General features: G+C 42.5%; 1 protein-coding gene across 3 annotated transcripts in view; it reads right to left on the minus strand.

Moving 5' to 3' along the window:
* Positions 1 to 25,337, minus strand: part of Adamts20 (ADAM metallopeptidase with thrombospondin type 1 motif 20) — a 131,522-nt gene that overhangs the window by 51,924 nt on the left and 54,261 nt on the right. The window contains exons 11-26 of one of the 3 annotated variants that reach the window (XM_006974321.4): positions 24,603 to 24,707; positions 23,258 to 23,403; positions 21,992 to 22,173; positions 21,757 to 21,893; positions 19,410 to 19,527; positions 16,564 to 16,659; positions 13,378 to 13,544; positions 13,105 to 13,234; positions 8,075 to 8,201; positions 5,177 to 5,387; positions 4,858 to 5,022; positions 3,961 to 4,125; positions 2,853 to 2,972; positions 1,869 to 1,976; positions 970 to 1,134; positions 579 to 869 (exon numbers count right to left, since the gene is read on the minus strand). In XM_006974321.4, the coding sequence (XP_006974383.1) occupies positions 579 to 869; positions 970 to 1,134; positions 1,869 to 1,976; positions 2,853 to 2,972; positions 3,961 to 4,125; positions 4,858 to 5,022; positions 5,177 to 5,387; positions 8,075 to 8,201; positions 13,105 to 13,234; positions 13,378 to 13,544; positions 16,564 to 16,659; positions 19,410 to 19,527; positions 21,757 to 21,893; positions 21,992 to 22,173; positions 23,258 to 23,403; positions 24,603 to 24,707 (2,433 nt within the window). Of the gene's footprint in view, positions 1 to 578; positions 870 to 969; positions 1,135 to 1,868; positions 1,977 to 2,852; positions 2,973 to 3,960; positions 4,126 to 4,857; positions 5,023 to 5,176; positions 5,388 to 8,074; positions 8,202 to 13,104; positions 13,235 to 13,377; positions 13,545 to 16,563; positions 16,660 to 19,409; positions 19,528 to 21,756; positions 21,894 to 21,991; positions 22,174 to 23,257; positions 23,404 to 24,602; positions 24,708 to 25,337 lie in introns of those variants that run through there. The other 2 variants (XR_013046564.1, XR_006066118.2) reach the window with 2 other exon arrangements.

Here is a 25,337-nt window from a genome sequence, read left to right on the forward strand (position 1 = left end):
GTCTTAAAAGAAAAATAAGATAAATTGTTGATGAAAAGGAAGTCTTTCCAACTTGCCTTAGAAAGTGGCCCTTCACTCTCAAAATAGATGCTAAGTAAAAAGAAATTAAAGTCTCACGGTCTCACTAGGAGGGCATTTTAAAACAGCCACCCCATGTTGTCACTCGCCAATGACCCCACTGTACACCCCCTGACCTCTCCTAACGAGAGCACTCATGACCCCCGACCCCCGCGTACTCAGGTCTCCCACCAGACTTCTTTAATGACGCTTCAGCAAGCCTTTGCTGCTTTCTCCCAGATGTCCCGTCTTACCTATTCCAGGCTCTGCCCTCTTTTGTATGATATGGACTCTGATCAAGGGGCTTTCAAATATGTTCCCCAGTAATCACTGTGGTTAGTGATTACCCCGGGGGCTTGTAATCTGCATCGAAATGCTTTCAGCCTTTGAAGAGCTGAGCTATTGATCTTTCAGATAACGTCCATATTAAAAAACATTTGATGTCATTACACACATATCTGGGAAAGGACTGTAATACGATTCAGTTACAAAATTAGTATAACTCAATAAAGACAGCTTACTGCTCCCCAAGGGCCTGTTCTCCACTGGTTTCCTCTGATTGACGGGTGGACCCCCTGATTTGGATTCTCTTCTGGTTTGTGAGTTAAGGGAACATTTCTGCCTGGAAAATGGCTTGGCTGCTCAGAGGAGCTGGGAAAGTGGCTGTATGAGGGTGGGCAGGCTGCCAGGCTACATTCTTGTTCAATCTCAGGACGAACTCCAGGGTCACAGTAACTCTCGTCAACCGGCTGGTGGTAGTTCATGCATAAAATGCGTCGAATGGTTTTCCCGTGTCCACAGGAAGCTGAACACTGATTAGAAAGGGAGCCGGTATTACAAGGTAATAGACTGCATTAATAGCAAACATTCTATTTAAATTTTCGGTGCCTGCCTTCTTATAAGCATACTTACCGGTGACCAATCCCCTGCCTGCCATTCTCCACAAGGGCTGAAGCAGAGAGAGACTTCCGCAGGCCTGGGCAAGTGGGCACAATGCGACTCATCGGCCACTCCATCATGAGCGTCTCGGCAGCTCACATAACGGGCCTGACTGCCTCTTCCACAGGACACAGAGCACTTAGAAAGCCAAATGACAGAGAGATGGGCTCAGTACCCCTCCACCCTTGTTACCTGTGGCTGCTCTGTCTCAAAATACCAACTTTGCAGAGAGAGCATAAAAAGGAAGTAACATCTCACGGCATAATTTCTGCGTGCGATAAACATAAGGCAGTAAAACTTTCCACTTTAGATAATGAGCTTTCTAAGTCAGACCTAATAATATGAATGACCATAATATTTAAAATAATATTTAATAACCACATGCCAAAATTAACGGTACTGAAACATTTTGTGTAAAAACATCGTTAGATCTCATTAAAAAATAACCTTGAAAGACTTTGCAATAGAAGGCATCTGATCTTATCATTTAAAATCTGGGATTAAAGCAAACTGAAATGGCGAACGCATTGTGGCTTTCAGTTAAAAAACAAAACAGCATGAAAATGTCTGCAGTTGAGACAGAAGCTGATAAATACCTAATACCATATCCACTTCTCATAGCTGTCTGGGCCATAGATCTTACCTTTACAGACTAGAAAACCCATGCTGAAGGGTGACTTCCTTGCACAGAGACACAGGCTCATTAAAGGACAGCCAAGATTTTGTCATTCCACCGCCTAATTCTAAATCCTAATTCTAAATCTTCCCTACCATCCAATACCCGAGAATGAATGCACCCATTAAAGCTGGCAAAACTGAGCAACTCTTGTACATGTGTGAAGCCTCCACAGCAGAAACGCTGGCTCACTTACTGGGGTCCAAGATCCATGGCGCCACTGTGCAGCCCTTCCCAGGGGGACGGCTGGTAAGGAGGACGCCCCAACTTTTGGAACGACCAGGCAGGGTGCAACGACACATTCCTGTTTCAGAGAAATAAACCTTGTGGAATGACATTTAACTATTCACACGGACTTGTATGAAATCCTGTACTGGGTTTCCTTTTTCACAGAGAGACTCCAACAATACTGTGTGCTAAAATGTAAATGGATGACCTGAGTCACTTTCAGAGACTCAGACTGCTGGCAAGAGCTAGTACTGGGTAGGAAGTACTAGTACTGAGTAAGAAGGAAGTGAGTGCTAGTACTTGGTAGGAAGGAAGTGAGTGCTAGTACTGGGTAGGAAGGAAGTGAGTACTAGTACTTGGTAGGAAGGAAGTGAGTGCTAGTACTGGGTAGGAAGGAAGTGAGTACTAGTACTTGGTAGGAAGGAAGTGAGTGCTAGTAATGGGTAGGAAGGAAGTGAGTACTAGTACTGGGTAGGAAAGGAGTGAGTGCTAGTACTGGGTAGGAAGGAAGTGAATACTAGTACTGGGTAGGAAGGAAGTGCTAGTACTGAGTAGGAAGGCTGCATCCCAATGTTTCTGTCTCCATCCTATCTGACAAAGTCCTTTAAAACAATCCTAATGTGGACCGTTCTGAAGGAATGCGGGGCTGTACAATGAAAAGAACACTTTGCCAAGGTCATGGGATTCACACTCACAGACACCATGAAAGAGTGGGGATATACAAGTTCAAGAAGATAGAGCGGCACTGACGAGAAACACAGGGCGCCCAAACCAAGAATGACACGTTCTGTATTGAAGCAAAGCATTTTAAGGTGTAGAAGAGAAGGAGAATATATATACATGTGTGTGTGTGTGTATATGTATATGTATATACATTATGTATATTGCTTATCAATAACCCTTCCATTTCCTAAGTATTTCTGCTTCTGATCCATGAAGAGACCTCCTTTACCTGGCTGTCACTTGGCCGGCTGGCTTCCTGGCATTCTCTGTCATCTAGCAGCGTGCCAAACTGCTCACTGACACACTTCACAGCGCGCATCTGATACCCGCGTCCACAGGTGGCTGTGCACTGGAAGGAAACCACAGGTACCAAAGGCAGTTTCCAAGAGTTACAGAAACCCCCTCTTTCTCAGTCAACATCAAAGTTATCTGTGGTTCCCCAGGTACTTCCAGTAGCCGTTTTGACGACCCGTTTCAGATTTGAGACCTGTATTCAGGAAACTGAATTGGCGTGACGTCACCTAAACACCGCAGTTAACAAAATGCACTATGTAGTTTTAGAGCCGTCACGCTAAGATGTTGATCGAGATGCGCTATGCTAGTTGTGGAGACAACACAATTTCGGTAACAGCCACCTGCCTGATGTCATCTAATACGTTAAGTGAAGTTCCCTATCTACAAGGAAGTGTGTATTCAGTGAAGAAATGAGGGGAGCCTTCCAACAGCCTTGACAACCTCCACGAGACACTGAGCTTCCCACCTTCACCTGGCCTGACCATCATTCGCCCCAGGGCCTCCCCATAAGACTAAACACAGTAAGAGCAATGTAAGGGCTGATACTGGACATATTCATGCACTCTTGGCGTTGACAAAAAAGCAAACGTTTTCAGCATTTGGGCTAAATTCAATCCAAAAACAAAGCTGAAATATGAAGCACAGCAAAGTTATCAGCAATGACAAAATCCTACCAATAAAGGACTGTGTTTGAGAAAGCATTTTTCAATTAGTAGCGCGCGCGCGTGTGTGTGTGTGTGTGTGTGTGTGTGTGTGTGTGTGTGTACGCATACATATGCCATCACACATGTAGACATCAGACAACTTTGTGGAGTCTGTTTTCCCCTTCCACCTTTATGAGAGTTCCAGGGATCACACTCAGACTACCAGGCTTTGGCAAAGTGCCTTCACCCATCATTGAGCCACAGTGCCAGCCCCTAAGATGTATTCCTAGTGATACCTATTTCAGTGAATCTCCTGAGGAGAGGGTGGACTATTGCACAACTCTCCTGCCATTCTCTAGGCAGATGGGTCAAAGCAGCGAAGCCCCATCATATACTCACAGAACCCCACGGGCCTACGTGCCAAGAGGTGCACGCAGGGAGCTCACAGGGCCTCAGTGACGGGGGCTTGGTACTGGCGTTACAGAAGCCGTCGCTCATGGGATCCTCCCTCAGCTGACACCAAACCTGCCGCTGCCTCATTCCGTTTCCGCATGTGGCCTGACACTGGGAAGTTAACACAGATGCATCACAAAGGGACACAGAGATCTGGAATGTCCCCCCCACACACACACACACACACACACACTCCTCTGGAGTCATTCACCGGTTAAAACCAGCTGCCCCTAACATCTGCCGCTCAGGTCCCATTGTGTGATATTTTGATCGCATTCTGACAATAAAGCTTGCTTTGAATCAGAGGGCAAAGCCAGTCACTAACTGACCAAAATTAACCATAGAGGTTTTGGAGGACTGAGGACAGATAGAGACAGGAAGTAGTAAGGCGGGGCTTAGAGAGGATCTCAGCCCTTTTGGATGTAGGAACGGAAGAGATAGGAAGTCTCTGCTTTCTTCTCTGCCACTTCTCCGATTATTCAGGTTCTTACCCAAATATTTGACTCTTGATTTTTTTTATTGATAAAGAATAATTAGATAAATGTATCAAGGTCCCATTAAAATAGCCATTTGTTCTAGAAACAAAGATCCAAAGCTAACCTTTGAAGAAGTGTGTGCCCCATATTGCTTTGGCACTACGGCTGCTTATGAAGGTGGCTATAGACTAAATATCAGTAAATGTTACCACTGGCCTGGTCATTATAAATATTACAAGAACTAGACAGCTTTACTTTTTTTTTTAACTGCTTTTATGATAACACATTTGAATTTCACGGCCTTGGACTGTAAGCTTCCCAAGCATGACATTACAGCAGTTTTTCTAAGCCATGTGTTTAGTGTTACCTCACTCCACTCACTAGTAGCCCAGCTGGGACAAGGAAACTCATTGCAATTCCCAAGCATCACCCGAGGAAGCTCCTGGCACTCTCGTTCATCAAGGCGGTGGCCAAAGCCATTTACACAGTAGGAGTCTCGCGTCTTCTCCCCTCCTCCACAACTCCTAGAACACTAGTTAAAAGCACAACAAAATCAGTGACTTTAGAAATAGGGGAGGGGGAAATCAAAATTTCAACAAACACATATTTTTAGAGAAATAGAAACATTTAACTGGTGAAAAGAGAGGCATTTTTTTTTTCTTCTCAAGGGACAATTTTTACTTTACCTGGGACCACTCTGAATAATGCCACCTTGTTAAAACACAGCTGCCATGGCATGGCTCCCGGGTAGGAGGTTTGAGCTGGTCACCACAGTAGTGGTCTTCCACCGGAACAGTCTGTCCCTTGTGAATGGAATACTTCATGCAGTGAACGTCGAGGGTCCTGTATCCCTGGCCACACTGGGATGAGCATTCACTTTTGCCAGTGATGTGCCACCTAGAAAGAAGGTGTTACCAGATTTAGGAGCAATGCTTATGAACATTGATTGAAAAAGAGATTCAGAGGTTTGGGCATAATTCAGTTTTTTAAGAGTTGATGGATACTCCATTAGGAATTGTTTGATAAATCATTGCACTAGGGATGAAAAGTTCTCGTATTGCACCTTTTGTCGTACTGTCTGAAGGAAGGCCGGCCTCCCACTGCCAGAGGGCCGGCATGAACCTCAGACCAGGGGCCGAGTGACCTTGCCACAGGATGCCAAGAGCCTGGCTTAGCGTGCTGAAGTGAGGACCTTGAACAGAAACTTCCCTTCCTGTTATCACTCAACACAAAGCTAACGCCAGGATAGAAGCTGTGAAAATTGCTTTCTTTGAACAAAAACTCAGATCTCTCCTTCAGCTTTGCAAATTTTTAAATAAAATCATACTGAGCTCAATGTCCATGCTGAGTTGTCATGTTCAATACTGCAGATAGGTACCTTGGTTTATCATCATTTTTGTAACAGGGAGACTTGCTTTGCATCTGGGAGGCCAAGACAGGAAGTTTGTAAGTTCCGGGACAGCCTGGGCTACATAGTGAGACAGTGTCTCAAAAAGTTCTTTTTTTCTTCTTCTTCTTCTTCTTCTTCTTCTTCTTCTTCTTCTTCTTCTTCTTCTTCTTCTTCTTCTTCTTCCTCTTCCTCTTCCTCTTCCTCTTCCTCTTCCTCTTCCTCTTCCTCTTCCTCTTCCTCTTCTTCTTCTTCTTTACTTGTTGGTTTTGTTTGCTTTGACCCAAGTCTGTTGTTACAAAGTGAGGTTCAGCGGAGCTCCGTAGGATCTGGGAGTCCCTGGATCAATGAAGATGCTGTCTGGTCTGAATCAATATAATGGGAAAAAGTGTGTCAAAGTGTATGTTTGCCGATCTCGAGCAGGGCAGCTCAGCCCTAAGTGGTGGGACTTCCGCAGTGGGGTTCAGTGTAGCTGGCTGTCTTTCCAGGGCTCGGAAAACAAAATGAGGTGAGCAGTCAGTACTGACTCAGCGCAGAAATGTTGACCTCAGGCTGTGTTTTCAGTTGCAATCAGCTTATGGATTGCTTTTCTCTCTATACTGATAAAGAGATTGCACAGAAAGATGATAAAATCAGTTTAGGGTTTATAAGCAGCTTTTTGAAAAATATAGGAGTTTAGGAAAACAAGTGTATCAGGTCCAATGAATTAAAATTTGTTTTATGAAAGAAAAAATAAAAGTTCTCCTTTTGCAAAATGAGGCTCAGAGACTGGGTTCCAATGGTTTAAACGTATGTGTGTGTGTGTGTGTGTGTGTCTGTGTGTGTGTGTGTGTGAGAGAGAGAGAGAGAGAGAGAGAGAGAGAGAGAGAGAGAGAGAGAGAGATCTTACCATCATCTAAATGAAATCTTATTTGCTCTAATATATATTATATTTAAAAGTGTGTGTGTGTGTGTGTGTGTGTGTGTGTGTGTGTGTGTGTGTGTGTGTGTGTTTGGGTCTCATTCTAACAGTAGGTGGCATCTTTGAGGTGTGTCCTAGAACTTCAAGTTTCCTTGTAAGCATCTGGCTTTGACCAAGGCTGGCACTCATGGTAGATGTAAGACTCCACGGGATACACTGACTCTGAGTGCAAACCCTAGGTCAAACCTTGGTATATGAATGAGGGAGGTCTGGGAATCTTACCACAGCAGTTAAGATACAGTCTCTGAAAGCTGGCAAGATAGTTTTCTTGTGGTGCATATCACAACCTCTAGTTAATCCCTGTATTCTCTATTTAGAAATATTTGTGAACAAACATTTTTCGTTAGGTAAAAATGGCAACTTGAGCCAAATTATCCCAGTTGTAGCCTAGCAATCTCTCAAGCAATATGTGTGCACCAGGATAATGAAGCATGAGGTTGAGACCTCATTTCTCTACAAGACCCCACTGTGCTTCACGCAGCCTCAGTAACCATTTCTACTGGCCTTTTCCCATGTGCCTTCATACAACACAACAGTATTTTCAAACCCCCGTCCTTCGTGAGTGAAGAAGAGGTTTGGCTGTCTCTGAATATTAAATACTATTGCCACAATATGGATTTAATTGGAAGATGAGGTTTTTGAGTTGTTGTTTTTAGCTTATATCGGTCTGTTAACCAATCACCCACATATGCATATACACTCACCCACAAACACCTAAGAAACTGAGAATTTGGGGTAGAAGTACCAACTTGCTTGCACTTCCCTTAGGAGTATTAATACTACAATTATTAATCCTAATACTCCCTTAGGAGTACTACAATTCTAATGTATTAGGGAACTCAATCTATATTTTTTTCATTCTTAAATATTATTTATTGAGTTCTAATTTCAGTGGAAATTACAGACTCATACTATATGGACCTAATATTTCACATCTTTAAACCATGGATTTCCAGATTAGAGTTTATCTGGATTTACGTCACAGACTAAATTGCTTCCATATTGTACACACAATGTGAGGCCTATACATGGGTATTTAGCTAATACGACTGATTCAAAAGTCAAATGAATTACTGAGCAGGAGTATGAATTAGTGAGCCTGAAGTGTTCTAAACGACAAGGCAGAGGTCAGATATTAACGGCCTGCTTGCCCCATGTGAGGCACCGAATGTCTTATCTAATGATCAGTTCATCGTCACTACACATCGGTTACATCACACGTGACTTCTCTTTTACCTGAGCTCACAGTCTGTGTTGCACTTTTCCGTCACAAACAATGGCAGTGGTAAGTGGCCACAACTCTGATCGGATACAATTGCATGGTCACTCTGACGTATGCAGACGATTTTTCTTCTATGAAGACCTTAGCCAGAGTGAAATGAAAATTTAAAATTAAATGAAAATTAAAAACTAAATAAAAACTTATACAAGTTACGTGTTCCATAATTATAGTAATTATAAATGATAATTATCCATGTAGGAGAGCAGAAATTTTTGCAATTATTCACAGGTCATTAGGACATCAATCTTGTTAGGAGTTTCTTTTTATAAGCTGAATCCTCAATGACTGTGGAGGACTTTGCTAAGAGAGGAGGCCAGAAGGAAGAAGGACCAGGTAAGGGGTAGCTCTGCAACAACGAGATTGGAAGGTAGGGCTGGGGCCAGCATGGATGTTATCACTAAGTCATTGCCCCATGGATCACTTCCTCATATGTACTGCTACAGCGTTATGACAACTTCCATGTCAGGTGGCATGACACATATGTGAACTGACTAGAGGGGATATGGCCTATGACAGTTCCAACAAGCTCTTGTTCTGTCCCTCCGCCTTCAGAATAGCACTGTCCACACAGGGCCGACCTTTCAGACTGGCATCATGAACGAAAAAGTTAATTACAAGCAACACAAAGATCAGTAGTTTCACGGGTTTGGGGGAACAGGACAGGTGAGGCATGGGGATGGGTCAGGGCTATGAAATTCCTCTGTGTGATAGTGAAATGTGGAAACACATCACCATTTATTTGCCGAAATCCACAGAATTCACAGCATGAAGAATGAACTCTAGTGCAAACTACAGGCATCAGCTGGTCATTGGGAATCAGGACCAGCTGGTCATCTGTACACACATGTCAATAGACACAAACACACAGCAGAGCAGTAGGGAGGAAGAGGGGGGATGGGGTGGGGAGACAGGAATATTCAGCTCTTCTGTACTTCCACTGTTTGCAAGGACTGAAGCTACTCTAAAAGTAAGATCTGGTTTTGTTTTCACGGCATGGATGGAGATCTTAGTTATACAGAGCAGGACGTGTCAATGAAACCCAAAGTACAGTCTGATCAACAATGGCCTCAGCTCACCCCATGGAGACAGGGTGGCTGTTTGTCTACAACACAACCAGTCAAAGCAAACTATCACTCAGGTTCAGGGCACCCTGAATCCACATCCTCTTCGGGAGTCGAAGCAGTCTGTGACAGGATCAAATTTCTGTTTTGTGAACACTCAACTTTGAACGCCCAGTCAACTAAACATGAACATGTGTTTATCTCAGATCTATTCTAAGCCCCTTTTAAAATAAATATAAGTTGTTTTTTAGAAGCATATATGTAAAGGAGCAAAAGAAAATAAAGGAAATGAAACAGAAGAGAAGGGGAAATTGTGGAGACGAAAAGTGAATGATAAAGCAATTCTCCGAGCCAAGGAGGATGAAGTCAACCTTGTGAATGGATGAGGGGTGGGCATGAGGAACAAAGAGTGGATTAAAAATCATATTTGGATGACAGTTAAAGTACTCTTCCTCCAGTCACCAGTGCAGACTGTGAGCCACAAATGTCACTTTCTACTTCCTCTAAATACAGGGAAACATAAAATAATACTAGCAAAATTAACGATACTTATATTTACCCCGAAGTGTATAAAATTTGATTATTTGAACATACTAATATAAAAATTATTAAAACATATTTTACTTTCTTCCTTTCATTTTAATATTCAAAATACAGTGGGTAGCTCACACATAGCGCACACTGAAGCAGACTGGTCACATACGGTTCATGGCTGCTGAACTGGACAGCACAGCTTGAGAGAAAAGAGCCTGAAGACACAGCACAGAAAGGAGAGGACCCACAGGATGGAAATGGGTTGATTAAGGAAGACGGTCTCACATGGGGGACCTCCCAGCCCACTGCACTCTCCATGCTCACTGGATGCAGGACCATTCCATGTTCCCCTCACCCAACCATGACCATTGGAAGACAAGAGATTTTCTCTCTTGGGGGACTGTTCCCCAAGAAAGACAGATCAGCTGACCTTAGGGTCTTTTCCCAGTGACTCATGTGATACAGAAGGAGATTTTAGTTCTTAAATATGAAAAAGTATTAACAGAGATTTTAGGAAGCCTCAAATATAAGAGATCCAAGGAAACAAATGAACGGGAAACAAGCATGCCTAGAGCTACCAAACAAGGAAGCCAAAGACATGACACCATAAGGTTCTAACTGAAGAGGTTTTGCCTTCAAACAATACAAATGTGAAAAAGGCAAAAGACTGGTGAGGAATCTTAAAAAAAAAAATCCGAGAATCTATTTCCAAAAAGATTGACATAATTCACAGGAAAATGACAAGAAAGAAGAGCACATCAAAGGACCCCAGTGGATGTGTACTGTCCTGTTGTCAAGGACCAATGCCCAAGAGCCCTGGACACTGGCAAAGCCTTCCCCTGGTCCATGTGCAGATGTTGACAGAGTGCACACAAGCACAGACTGAAGCTTTCTTCCACCCAGATGTTTACAGCCTGAGACAGTCCCCTGCAGAGACACGCCTCCTGCTCATGCTGTACATAGGAAACAGGCTGAGGTTCCCAGTAGTTGCAGAGCTGGTGCTGCTCCATCAGAGACAGGAGGGCTCCACCCAACCCCCGTGTTTTAGTACATGTGTCTGTGTCTGTCCTCCCTTCATTTCCCTGTTTCCCCAGCTGGGTTTCTATAGGCAAGCCATGCAGCGGGACAAGAGAGGGCACCTGTTCTCTGACATCACTGGGACTGAGGAAAGGATCCATAAAGCTTCAAGAGTGGAGAATGCCCCATACAAGCACAGGGAAGTGAAGGGCCAGCTGAAGAAAAGCCACAGGGCCAGGCCTAATGAGTCTAAAGAGACACTGTCTGTCCAGAATTCTCACCAGTTAAAGAATTGGGCAAACGTGATCATTGAATAGTGATATTTTAGAGATGGCAAGTGCTCCCAAGTTACCTTTCCTTCTCCATAGCATCCTGAGGTCTATTTCCCACAATGATGGAGGTAAGTATAAAAGAGGACTCATGAGATTAAAGAAAAATTCAAGAGAATTCCCAGGATAATATTGAAGTGGTAACCTAAAGGGGACAGTTACAAAATGAGCCTAAAAGGACACAAATTCATGAGCTCAAGAGCAAAGAGGAATACTGCAAAAATAAAGAAAAAATAACACTGAAAAATAACAAAGAAAATTCTAAAACAAAATGCACAGCTGTTTTAAAATCTCGAGTAATAATTAACTCAGAAAAAAGTAACAAGCTGCAGAGTTACACAGAGCAGAGATTCTAATCACAGTATTTGATGGCTAAATAAATAAATAAACAAACCCATTTTTCTGCTCACAGCCTCTCAGAAGCCATTCTTTTCTTGGGGGAATCTACTGCATTCTAGAATCTTTCTTCATTCGCCTGTTGCTCCGTTTGTTATCCCATGTCCACAGCCACACACCTGCTTACACATTCAATGCAGGACAGCTGGTCCCACATCTTCAAACTCTACTTGTCTTCTGCAGAGTTCACCCAAGGCCTCTCTGTCAACATGACGCCTTGGACTCCCCCAGTGCACTGACTAGATTTTTGGTTGACTCGACCACAAGTTGGAGTCGTCTGAGAGAGGGAACCTCAACTGAGAAAATGCTTCATATGACTGGCTTGTGGACAAGACTGTGGGATATGCACTTGATCAATGAGTGGACTGGGAGGCCCCAGCTCATTGCGGGCGGTGCCTTTCCTTCCCAGGTTGCTTTTGGTCAGGATGTGTTATCACAGAATAGAAACCCTGAGACACCCAGTATTGCCAGTGCACTGTGTCTACTCTACCATTTATCCCAGTTGAACTGATGCCATCTATTACTGTGTCCGTTCTGAGAGCCCGCCCCACACAGTGACAGGACATCACGTCCTGCCGTCATCCTGAGCAGCTCTGCATCACTGCCAAGGGACAGAGGTGGTGTCTCTTCCTGGAGAACACCACTGCTACTTTTCACCTGTCAGGTGAGATGAAGAGATCGATGGTCCTCCTCATCCAGGGCCACCACCTCTGGCCACCCACCTTTTCTCATCTGCATAGTTCTGAGATTCCTCCCTCTAATCACTGCTCCCCTTCATGCTCCATTCTCTATAAACTTTATACCTCAGTTTCCACACTATGACCTCCACCACCCCATCTGGGGAATCTCCTTGCATAGTCATCCATGGCAACCGCATTTACAGGAAGATCTCTATATATGTGTGGGCTATATCTGAATACAAAATGTGGCTCTTAATAATAATCTGAGCCCAAATTGTCCCTCAGTAAAGGTTGCCTGCACAGAACATAGCATTCTTTTTGTTGTTGTTGTTGTTGTTTGTTTTGTTTTGTTTTTTAATGTAAAAGCAAAGAGCCTTTATTTTCAAGCTCTGAGCTTGGTCTCTCTTGTCTGTCCGGTGCAGTGGTGAGAGCAGAGAGCTGAACGGAGCATTCTGTCACAGACCACCCACGATCACAGACTACACCATGGCTCCACTGTTGCCATGCCTGCTCCCGCCCCCCCCCCCCCCCCCCCCCGCTATATCTCCTCCTGCTTTGCTCTCTTCCTCTCGGGCCCTTTCGGTGTTGCACACCACAGTACACATGTATTTTCTCATGTCCAAGAAAGGGAAATAAAATGACTGTCTGACATTGCACCAATAAAAGACAGATGGATTTAAAAAAAAAAAAAAATGTATGTGAAGGGGAATGACTATAGGTGGGGAGGGGTGGTACTACCCTAGAAAGCTAGAGCGGAAGGAGAGAGAGAAAGAGTGAAGAAGGGTGGGAACAGTAGAGTTGATGGGATAGTTAAGAAGACAAAGACCAAGATGAAGGGGGGCAAACAGGGCACTTGGCATGCCTGTATGCTCCATGTTCAGAAGGACTCATTAGCCAGTCAGACTTCAGAGGAACCACACAATACCAGCATGCATAAACTTGGGTCTCTTATTTAAGGCCAGGGTACCTTGGCACATTTTGGTACAGTCTTGCCACGGCCCATATGGATCCCAGGAGAACAGATTACTCCTCTCCTCAATGGGGATGTTGAAGGAATAGTGCACGTCAGGGTTGTATAAATTACCCACACATAACACCTCAATAAAATACAGAGGAACATACAATTAATTTATAAAAGATACACTCTTAAGACATTTTTTTATAACTAATGATGTTAAGCATTTAACTAGTCCTCTACTAAGACTGCGGCTGGGTTTCACCGCTGCCTACAGGCCATTACCTGCAGAACAAGCTCTGCTTCCAGCCGGTCAGTGCTATTAATTCTTTCAATCGAGTTGTTTGATCCACTGTATTCTAAAACAGCTCCCTGGATGTTGATTTCTTTCTTTGCCATACTTACAACAAAATTTCCATTCAGAAGAAAGTTCCCTTGAGTGTCAGATAACGCTGTAAAACAACATAATGCAGCTCATGAAACGATAAAACCAGCAAACAGGATGGAGTTCACTTTCCTCGCTTTTAAATGCAAACTCTTTTCCGAATCTAAAGAAAGTAAATATAAGCCGATGCTCAGGAAATAAACTACTTCACTGTACTGTGGTCTCTAATCTGCAAGTAAGAAAACTTCAACACAGCAGCCAAATATATTAAGACAGATTCACCCGACCCTGTTATATTCCAGAACGGCCTCAGAGGCACGAAACAGGAAGGGCACACAGGAAGAGGAGAAGCAGGAGGAACCAGAGCACCAGCACATAGAGCACCCACCAATCAGTCACCAACAAGGGAGAGCGAAGAACGGCCCATCTGCACTCCATTTATGCTTAATTTGGAACAAATGTGCAAAACCTTACATTTTTAAGGCCAAATTTTTGAATGAGGTTAGCCCTTTGACAATTTCATACATGGATATAGTGCATGCTGGTTACTTTCCCCGCCCCTTCCCTCCCAACCCTCTCCTCTCCTCTCCTCCCTACTAGTCCTTTCCCCTTGATTCACGACTTTTGGGTGGGTTTTATGGCCTGTTTAACCAGGGCCATCTGTGTGACCACTGAGTTGAGATCCGAACGTTATCTTAAAACGTTAGCGGTATACCCCATTCCTCACCCAAATGTCCATAGCTGTTCATAAAGAGACTCTTGGTCACCATTGATGAATGTGACTGCTCAAAAATAACATCCCTATCTTCCTTTTGGTTCGTACCTCTTTTTATTCTCTTTCCTACGGTAAGGAATTGATGTAAGCCCAGTGAACATTAATATTATCAACTTGATCATATCTAGAATCACCTAGAAGGCCAGCTTTCCTGAGAGGGACTGTCTGGATTAGGTAAACCACTAACCATGCCTGAAAAGGGTCATCTTGGTTAGGTTTACTGAGGCTAGAATTCCCTAACACTGAGCAGTACCATTCCCTGGGCTCGGATCCAGTCTGCACAAAGAGGAGAATGCTAGCTGAGCACAAGCAATCATCATTCTCTGCCTTCTGACTGTGGCTGGAAGGTCACCAGCTGCCTTGAGCTCCTGTACCCAGGACCTTCTCTCCATGATGGAATATACTGTTGAAATATGAGCCAACACAAACTTGTTTCTCTTTAATTTCCTTTGTCCGGGTATTTTTTTTTATCACAGCAACAGGAAAAGTAACTAAGATGCCTGTCACACATGTCATGTACTATACACACATACAAGTATGGAACGGGACTAGAGTATATATTAGTAAGTTGCTATGCTTTAATACAGAGTTGCATGTATCACAGCAGTGCAGATGTTAAGGCACTCCCATTGATCACTGATTGCTATGTGATCTCCCACAAACCTCTGCTTCAGTCTCTTCAGCTACACAGTAGAGTTAAAACTTTCTATGCTAACAGGCAATTAGCCACAATCAGATCTGGAAAGTATTTGTAGAGGCATGTAAATAATATAAGATTAGCCTACTTACATTTAATTCTCAGCATCCTGGAACACTCTGTATTTTAAAATAATAAAGCCCTATACTAACGAAGTGCATCGCTCTTGATTTTTACTTGTGTTAAAATGTCAGTGAGACCTGAAAAGTGAGACTTGAAGAAAATATGCAGTTGTCATCCTGGGAAGCTCACCCAAAACACACAGGTCACTGATGCCACCAGCTGAATCACCTTTAGAGGTTACACTAAAGAACAAATCAAGCTTGACATTCGTCCTGTGGAACAGAAACTCCTCTGTGTAAGGAGATGAACTTTCTCTATGTCAACAATGTCCACAGGCCTATTTAAGGGACTTCTAGTGACATGAATTCTCAAACAACAAATACTTAAAATAAAAACAACAACAACAAAAAAAAAAACCTTCCAGGGGTGCATGGGCTTATTTTTCTCATTATAAGTTACACTCAAGTTTCCACGATACTGTGTACACAGTAGTTTCTTTGTTAGAACAGTCACAACTTTTAAACATGGGAAGAACCCCTGGACCATTCCCAGGAAGATGTGGCCAGGTTAATTATTTACCTACATTCTAGCTGCACATGTCTCTGGCTGCATACCAAGGCAATATGTTTAATTATGAGAAAACTAAAATCAACTAAATACAATAAGATACAAAAAAAGCAAGACATTTGCATTCAATTCTCTTTGGGAAATGTTTGGCATTAATTGCATTGGAAGTGATATGTCATGAAATTAAGCTTTCTTAGGTGAACAGTTCCATAGAATTTAGCATATACACGTGTGCAGACAAGTCCAGCTGGTTTGTTATTGTATCCAAATTTTCACAATGAAGAAATCCTGAACCTATTGAAGGGTTACCCCCAAGCACTTGACTCTATAATGCCACCTATACTTTTGAAATAAACTGTACATAATAAAGTCATACTGCTAGTTGTATTAGTTACATAGGATAATACATAAATTGAATTAATTTGAAGCAGATAAATCATCTTATCAGGTGCACATCACCAGTTTGAGGAATTAGGTAACTCAGAAATTGGCTCATTGTGAGGAGAAAAATCTTTGTAAATGCCCTTTCCATATTTCTATATAAGCAAAATTCTCCAAATCTGAAAGGTTTTTTTTTTAAGACAACAAAATGTGTCTATACTCAAGAAATACATAATGACCATATTCGGTAATATCTCAAAATACAAAACTAGTTATTTGTAGAACTTTAAATAAAATTGTACTTAAGTACTTTCGCTACACGATTAAAAAAAAAATTTATGGGAAGCCAAAGAGTGCTACAGTGAGCATGAAAGAGAAGAGAATTTTGTTCTGAATATACATACGACTTTAATTGAATACAAAATATGGTTACCTACAATGCCATAATGGAAAATAAAAACCAAAATTGTCCCATTGTTTCCCTTTTCCTTCTAAAAAGGTTTATTTTGTGTTGCTGAAGGTGTAGAAAGAGCTACATCAACCACAGACCTCCGACGAATTTCCCACAAACCACACATCCACTGCTGCTTACTACAAGTTTACCAAGGTAGTTGTCGTCTTCCGGTCTTCCAGAATAGCTGTGCTGAAGAATTTCAATGTTTGTTGCCCCTGCAGGAATCTTAACAACGACATTGTAACCTGCAATATAGTTTCGCACATGTGAAATTTCATAAATCGCAGACGTTCCATCAACTATTACCACCAAGTGGCTGCAAGATTGGAATAGTATGGCCACACTTACAAATTCTTTCTAGCCTTTAAAACGTGATTAAATGTTTTTTTTCCTATCTGATCTACACCTTAACACACTAAGCAAGACTGAGATGAAGACCACCCAAATACACAGACCTTGAGATTCAGTCTCTTCTTGTGATTTATTTTTTATTACTATATATGTTTGTGCTGTTTGAGTGGGAGGGGCTATTATTGTATATATTGTGTCTGTGTTGGGGGGGGGGTGTGCCTGCACAGACCAGAAGAGGGTTTCAGATATCTGGAGCTGGAGCTGCGGCAATGTGAGCCTCCTGATGTGGTGCTGAGAACTGAACTCGGGTCTTCTGCAAGATCAGCAGGGGCCTCTGAGCCATCTCTTCAGCTCCCAACTAGAGATTCTTAAAGCCCAACATGTCCTAATTTTTTACTACTTCTGAAATTCTGAATGTCAAATAGAATGTTTGCCCTGGGCTCTCACACTTAGAATCCAGGATTTCAAATGCTATTCACAAACCTAGGGCTATCGATATAATTGGTCACTGACATGATATTTAAGAAGTTTTTTAAGTTTAAGAAGTATATTAAGTTTAAGAAGACTGAGAGGCAACAAATTTTACTACTGAGAAACAATAATAGAAAATTAATTTTTCTTAAGCTTTTAGTTTATATCTCAAACTAGAATCTCCACATTTACACCCGAATTTTACATTACTTTTTTAAAGTCTCCCTACATCTGTTACCAGAAAAATAAAAAGTTTATTGGAGTGGAATGAAAGTAATATCTCTAGTTTATTGGACCAAATCCTGCAATACTGGCACTGTTTGGAGAGGAAATGCAGTATAAACTGCACATTAAATGAGGAATAAAAAAGAACTTTTCCTGACACTATTCCTAAAATCACTCACATAGCTAGCTAAACCCCTCGGGGAAAGCACAGAATTAAATATGCTCCAGAGACGTTACTCCAGGATTTTCCTTGGCCTTTTAAAAAATTAATTCCCTCAGTTTAGTGCATGAATAAGAGTTGTAATTTTTCTTATGCATTAAATTTGAAAATACTGCCCCATGATTACATAAAGACGGTGGTGCCAGATCGCCTGTAGGCTTTTGGAGCAGCCTGCCTTACCTCTTTAAGGTGTCACAACTTACACATAAAGTGGCAGTTTGATAACTACTCTATGTATCTTACAGCTTATAATCTCCAAGATTAATTTTAACCCAGAGAACTCTCACCAACTTCTTCCACCTGTCACCAGTACCGGCGTGAAGCAAGTCTAACGCACCAAAAAGATGCCAGAATGAAGGTAACCACCAGGGGGCAGACATCCACCCTGCAAATGACCTGCACAAGGTCCCCCATCTGTATGGGAACTAGTGACACAATCTTCACCAGGTAAAGTATTAAGTTCTAATTTGATACATGTGGCTTCATGCTGTGTGATATTGTTTAGTCACTGCCGTCTATCACAAGCATGTGTCAGTGGTTATGGAAGGGGATCCAAGTATATAGCTCACATGAAATCATCAGTAACCAAGAGAAAAAGAGCATGTTGGTTAACACACATGACCATCTCCAGTACATTAGAATATGAAATGTTCTATGCTTCTCATACAGGTATAAAAATTGAGTCTTGAGTTATACCCTTTCATTGTAATAACTACCAGTAGCATCATGAGCTCAACCATATGGACATAATTTAATGTTGAAAAATAACACTGTAAGAAATAAGTTTTTACTGTACATGGAAAGTTTTAAAGGTCTGCCTGTATCATCATTTAAAAAGGAGAATATTTTCTGAGGAAATTTAGAATTGAAAATGTCTGAGGTGATCTTAAAACAATTTCAAATAAAACTGAAATCATGGCCAAGTATCCATTGGAACTCCATTGCACATGCTACTTGGGAAATCAAAATTAAGAACCAACATTTAGGTTAAAAATTTCACCCTTTACTCTCAGCCAACCTTTTCAATACAATTAAAAACAAACACAACACACAGACCAGGCATCTTCTTGCAAAAAAAAAAAAAAAAAAAAAAAAAAAAGGAGAGAAAGAGGTGGGGGGAAGACTTTCAAATGTTAAAAATAATTAAAAGCAAGTTCCCCAGAAAGAGTCATAACTATATACATTCTAATTTATAGGAACATCATTAAAAGGTCTCCAAAATTTGGAGACTATTCACCCAATATGGTCAAATACTACTGGATTTACTGTTCAATTTTCATTAATGCTTCCGATCTTTTTCATTAAAAATCAGATTTAGGGTTGAGGATGGTCTCAGGTGGTACAGACCTTGCCAAATAATCAAGAAGCCCTGAGCTTGGCCCCAGCACAGCATGAGCTGGGCATGGTACGTGCCTATCATCTCGACACTTGAACAGTCAAGGTTTGGAGAGCCAAAGTGCCAGTGGAATACATTGGACCTCATTTCAAAAACACAGACAACAAAACATAGACTCAGGTTTGTTTTAGGCAAGTGAATTCGTTAATTCAAACAGCATACCCAGCTCAAGGCTTATTCTTTACATCTGGACATTTTTCATTGACAGTCATTCTGGACTGAGGCCACAGAGGACACGGGCTATAACAAAGCATTACTGACGCGCCTCTATTACACACCAGAGCACTTGCTCAGATCAAAGGGGAAACTGGAGGCAAGCACACTCAGCTTACCGTAATGTGCACTGTTGAAGACGCCTGCCAGGGTCTGGCATGAAGAGTCATCTCCACCACACACTCCGCATTTATCTCTCTTAGCCTTGGAGTTCAACACGTGATCACAGCCAGCTTGCTTCAAAACACAATCATCATGATTCCTATCATCAAAGTGACTAATTATGGGCACAGCACTTTAGAGTATACAATGTTCTCTTCAAAAGATTATTTCAATTAGCAGGGCTCCAGGTACGACAGGAGCCTTTCTGAGTGCCTACCAAACCAAGTGGGCAGCGATCTGTGAACTGTGTTCACGGGGTCTGAAAAGTAGTGTGTTTCAGAGGGTTTACAGAATTTTCTGAATGAATATCTTCCGGTAATAACTTGAGTTCTACATTGGGACAGACAACGATTCCTATGTTCCACAATCATTTGAAAACCACAATGTTGGGCTAGAGAGATGATTCAGTAGGCAAGAGCACTGGTGCTCTTCCAGAGGACCTGGGTTCAAAACCCAGCATCCACAACCATTTATAACTCTAGTTCCAGAGGATCTGACACCCTTCTCTGGCTTCCACAATCAACGTATACATGTGGTATACATACATACATACATACATACATACATACATACATACATACATACAAACATACATACATACATACAAGCAGGTAAAATACTGATACACATATAACATTAAAAAAAAGAAAACCTTTAAAGAAAGGTAATTCAAACAGATGCATTAGGTAGGATAAGCAACACATTAGAATACTCAGATAAGGTGTTGTACTTCTTCTAAAAGACATCGTGGCCTTAGAACACTGGAAATAAAGCTTGTCTCAAATAAACAATTGAACGAATTTCCCCCAGATTAATCATCAGCATAAGTGTGGACAAAAGGGTTTTCCTAGACGTTTCAGAGGAAAGTGCAGTTGCTTTTCCCACAGACACTCTCTGCCCATGACGTGGCCTTTAGTTTTATGGACTAGACCTCTAAACTGAATGACCCCAAGAGAAAAGGTCATACACCACCGGGATTGTTTTTGACATTGATGGGACAGTGGGACAACCTTGGGAGTTGGTTCTTTCCTTCCATCATGTGGGCCCCAGGGGCGGAACTCAAGTCATTAGGCTTAGCAGCAAACGCCTTACCTGTGGAACCATCCAATCCCCCTGCCATATGCTTTTTTGGATACATAAGGCAACTATTTCTGAGATGAAGGTTTTCTCACATATTTTATGAACACCAAATACATCTAGATGTTCAGATCATCTTTGACTCGTTTCATTTGGCTATGTTGCTTGTTTAAACACAGCAAACAGTTTGGGGGGCCACAAAGTAATCTTTTCATACTATTTAAGCTATTTCCAAAATGTAAGTTAGGTGTCTTTGAGCCTCTCCTAAGGCCTTTGGGTGCAGGCCAGTATCACCGAGGCTACTAATACTTGGCTACAGTGAGATAAATTGGTCATATTAAGTTCCCCTTCAACCAAAGAAATGGCCTCACCACAGTGCATTGACTGCTTAGACAGCATTCGATATTTTAACGCTCAGACTTCACCTGCATTCTCCAGATAACCAAACATCTGCAGCACTGTGTTTCTGTGAAAGCCTCTTATGTTTACTGAGAAGCCTGCTAAGTGGTCTGCCTGCCTCCCGTCTTCTTCTAATCAAGGTCATTCTAAAAAAACCGTAAAGTGCAAGGCAAATATCACTGCTTTTCCACTTCATAATAACATCTGAATCTCTAAGGAGTTCAGATGAAAAGTACTCATCAAATATCGTCCTGTCCCCAACTACAGCCCTGAGCACTTTCTACCTCATGTTTCTAAAATCGTATCTTTGATCTGAACAGTATCTGACATTGAGCAAGTACTCAATCACTGCTGTTTGAACAGGAGAAATAAGAGTCACAGGACTAGAGAGAGGGAGGAGATGTGGGTTACATGTCACCATGCGGGGTCACATCTGAAGTAGTAAAAACACTTTTCTACCCTGGAGTCCATTTTTTCCTACCTTTTAAAGAAGGTGGCCCCATCTTCACGCCGATTCTAAATACAATTGGCAAAACAAAATCAGCCACCTTACACATTTAAGCCATTTTTGCTCTATTTTTGAGGCAGGATCCAGCTACCTAGACCAGGTTGGCCCGCCTTAGCCTCCCGAGTACCGGATACAGGCTGTATCCCACGACACCACAAAGAATTGCTTCCAAACAAAGCTAACCCTAGTCCTAGAGCTAGCATGCTATCAAAGACTACTCTAATGGCATTCATAAGAACAGACTGCGAGGAAACAGACACCATTGGTCACAGAAGGAAAAGGAACGCATGGTTCTCCAGTAGAAACCCCAGTCTACTCACCCGACAAAGGCCCTGAACGCAGAGGTCATTGGTCTCAGTCCCACAGGGTGTACCATCAGCCACTCTGTCCTTCAGCTGGTAGAAGCTGGTGGTCCCAGCGACCCGGCAATAGAGTTTACAGCGATCTTTTACGGCAACTGCAAGGAGAGGAATCGCGTTTCGGACGCAGAACGGGGAAGCCCCCGCGTTGCTGTGCGGCATCATGTTCTCCTATCGGAGCCGAAGCGGTACTTACTTCCGCTGTACTTGGGAAGCCACCTCACGTTAGGGGGGAGGCCGTTGATGTTGAAATGTTTACCATCAAAGTCAGAGCACTGCTCCTCCCGGAAGTCTCGCTTGCCTTTTGGACATGAATCAGTGTTACATGATCGAAATTTCATCCTGCGGCCCACACAGTACCTTCCTCCGTTTCTTGGCCTAGTCAAATTCATTACATTTTAAAGTGCATCAGTAAAAACATTACTGTTCTCATCTATTCCTACAACTGTCCCATTCTCTTCCAGGACCAGAAGGGCCACTGACACTCTTTTCACATTATATGTACCATATAAACAGTTTTCTGGCGAATCGATCATTGAAAATAGCAACCCCTTCTCAAGTAGACCTGAGACCCGGACACCAGAAATGAGTCACAGCTCTGACAAGATTAACGGGAACTAATGGCGGAACATTGTTCTAACGTTAAAACACGATGTCTAGTGAGGCACAGACAATAAAGAAAGACGTGGGTGACGAGGGAAACATACCCATTGTTGCCATGCTGGAGTGGGGCACATACATGCCTGTCACTGTTTCAATTTATTCTTGGAAATAAACCCCAGAAGTTTGCAGGGTGAAAATGACATCTAATTTACCTAGCCCCAAATGACCTGGTAAGATTTGTTCGGAGTGTGTTGTATTCCTGTGCATTAAAAATACTCCCTGCTATGACTGATCGGAGTGTCACCCGGCTCGTGAATTATTATATGTAAAAGAGGAATAGTGAAAATCTCTCTGGGGTTTCGGCATGCTTTGGAGTTGGATGAAGAGAGACGATTGGGCACTTACTCGGCTAAAACAGGGAAGCATCCACAATGGGAGCAGAGGAGGGAAAGGAGGAAACATTAGATTACGGAACGATAAAAAGCTAGTGACTGAATGACAGAGCTGTGCAGCAGAGCCCAGGCACCAGGGGAAGGATGCAGGGCCTTTCGTTTGAAACACCGTAACATGCAGATGCCGTTACAGAACCATTATTCACACTTACTAAAGTCACCCTGAAGCCGAAAACAGAGGATGAAGAAAAATAGCTGTCTTGGTTGAAATCATAAAATTTAATCTAGTTTGTTTTTTTTTAGTCTGAATCTACAAAGGTGCAAAGCAGTATCGTTTCAAGTGTTGCAGAATGGGTCTAAATCTCTGAAACTGGCAGACTGACCTCCGGCGTGAGAAGTGAACGAAACTGACTCTTACTTTCGGGTCCTTGAGACAATCTTAATTTACAGTGAGTAAAAAGACATACTCGGGGCGATCACAGAGCCTGGTTGTGCTTTTAATTCCACCTCCACACGTTCTTGAGCAAGAGCTGTAGGGTCCCCAGGGCCCCCATTCGCCATCCACGGGGCGGGTCTCCATGTCTCTGGTCACGCACAGCCCACGGTGGCAATGCTGGGAACACAATAAGCACACAAAGAGAGGTGGCCTGTGTACATCTAGTTAAAACGGCGTGCCAGCAATCATCACAGCAGAATAAAGACAAACAGGAGAAGGGGAGAAGGTCTGCAAACCACGTAAAGCACACATCAACTCAGATGTAAGGCGACATTTACTACCAGCTTGGAATAAGCCGTCCCTATCTGCTGGGCACCTAAGGTTGGTGGGCTGCAAAAAGGATGCAACTTGAAAGTCTTGCTTTTGAAATTTAGACTCCCAGTGGAGAAGAAAGGAATGTTTAAGATTAGAATGGAAACTGCCCCGTTCGTACTAGCTCCCAAAGCAGTGTTTTTCATAACGCAGTGGTCATCACAATTGTTGCATATAATCACATACACACACATACAAAAAAAAAAAACCCAAACAAAGAAAAAGCCCCAAACATATGAATGAATCTAACTGAGGAGATGAAAATCTCTACGATGAAAACATGAGGATTTTGAAAAAGGAAGTCAGGGAAGACATTAGACAATGGAAAGACCTTCCATGCCACTGGACTGGCAGAATTAATGTCACAAAAATGGCGAGGTTACCAAAAACAATCTACATATTTAGTGCAACTTCCATCAAAATTCACATGTCGTTCTTTACAGAACTAGAGAAAAACAACCCAAGGATTCTAATGGAACTACTAAAGACCACAAAAGCAATCCTGAGAAAGAACCATGCTGGAACTATCACACTGCCACCCTCCAAACTATACTACAACATGTTTCATTTACGGGTAAACAGCATTTTAATATATTTAGAACCAATAAAGATTTGAAGAAACCATTTAACACATTCACTTATATTCAATTAAAGTTTAAGGAAGAAAACAAATGCGATGGAAACATCTATGTAACTAGGGGAACCTGCTGACGTACCAGCATTCTGAGGTCTGTATTTATTTTAATAATATAAGTACAATATGTATGCCCATGTCGTTACTTATATAACTATATATAACTTAAGACCCATCGACTAGTTATAGAAACAAAGTTAAAATTAGACATTTAATTCCGTCGCTAGTATACGATATCCAACGAACACGGCAATAAAATAACTAGCTGAGCAACGGTTGACAGCAAATCATGAAAAATGCTGCCATGATGCAGAGCAGAGGTTCATTCCAGACACTCTGGATACAAGACTCACCCTTTGAGAAAACCTACCATCCCAGGCCCACAGCTCGTCCCGTCTGCCAGCGGCATGTGCTGTGTGCGACAGCCCTTGTGGACGCCTTCGGCACTGGTGCACCACAGGCGCCGGCACTGTTTCTGCAGAGGAACGAGAGGGGGCGGGCGAGCCAGAGCAGGCATCAGCATCCAGAGCAGGTCTGCCTGTCACAAACCCACCTGAGCTGCCTGCCTCCTGGCTCGTGGCTGAAGCTAAGACACAATCGGCAAACGTCAAGGTCGAGTCAGATGTTTCAGGTAGAAAGAGGGCGGCCTTGACTTTGAAAGCAATCTGAAATTTTACTAATGGATTCAATAGTTAGAGCAATGAGCCCGAAGCAGAAATACTCAGTTGTGTGGATGAGCTTCCTTTCTTCACAGGGCATTTTTCTGAAGGCTTTTTGTTGTTGAACATTATTCACAGGTTCCCCACCTACTGCGATTGCAGAATGTATGAGGGAAGCACATGGGAATTCTGTGAAGCGTACCAACGCTTACTAGTCTGTGAAGTATGGTGCATACTTACAGTTTCTGAACAAATAGTTCTAAAGTTTTCACAGGAAAGAAAAACTCCAGAGTCATAGGAGCTGCGCCCAAGACAATCCCTCTTTTTTTTTTTTTCTAAAGTTAAATGAAAAGTTGATGTAGTGTCCAAATCAGCCCAGAAGAGCCATTACAGTGACAGACGAAGGTAAATGGTCCCCATTTCATCATGGGTGTTTAAAGCTTGTT

The sequence above is a fragment of the Peromyscus maniculatus genome, chromosome 20 (assembly GCF_049852395.1).
Source record: "Peromyscus maniculatus bairdii isolate BWxNUB_F1_BW_parent chromosome 20, HU_Pman_BW_mat_3.1, whole genome shotgun sequence".
Lineage (NCBI taxonomy): Eukaryota > Metazoa > Chordata > Mammalia > Rodentia > Cricetidae > Peromyscus > Peromyscus maniculatus.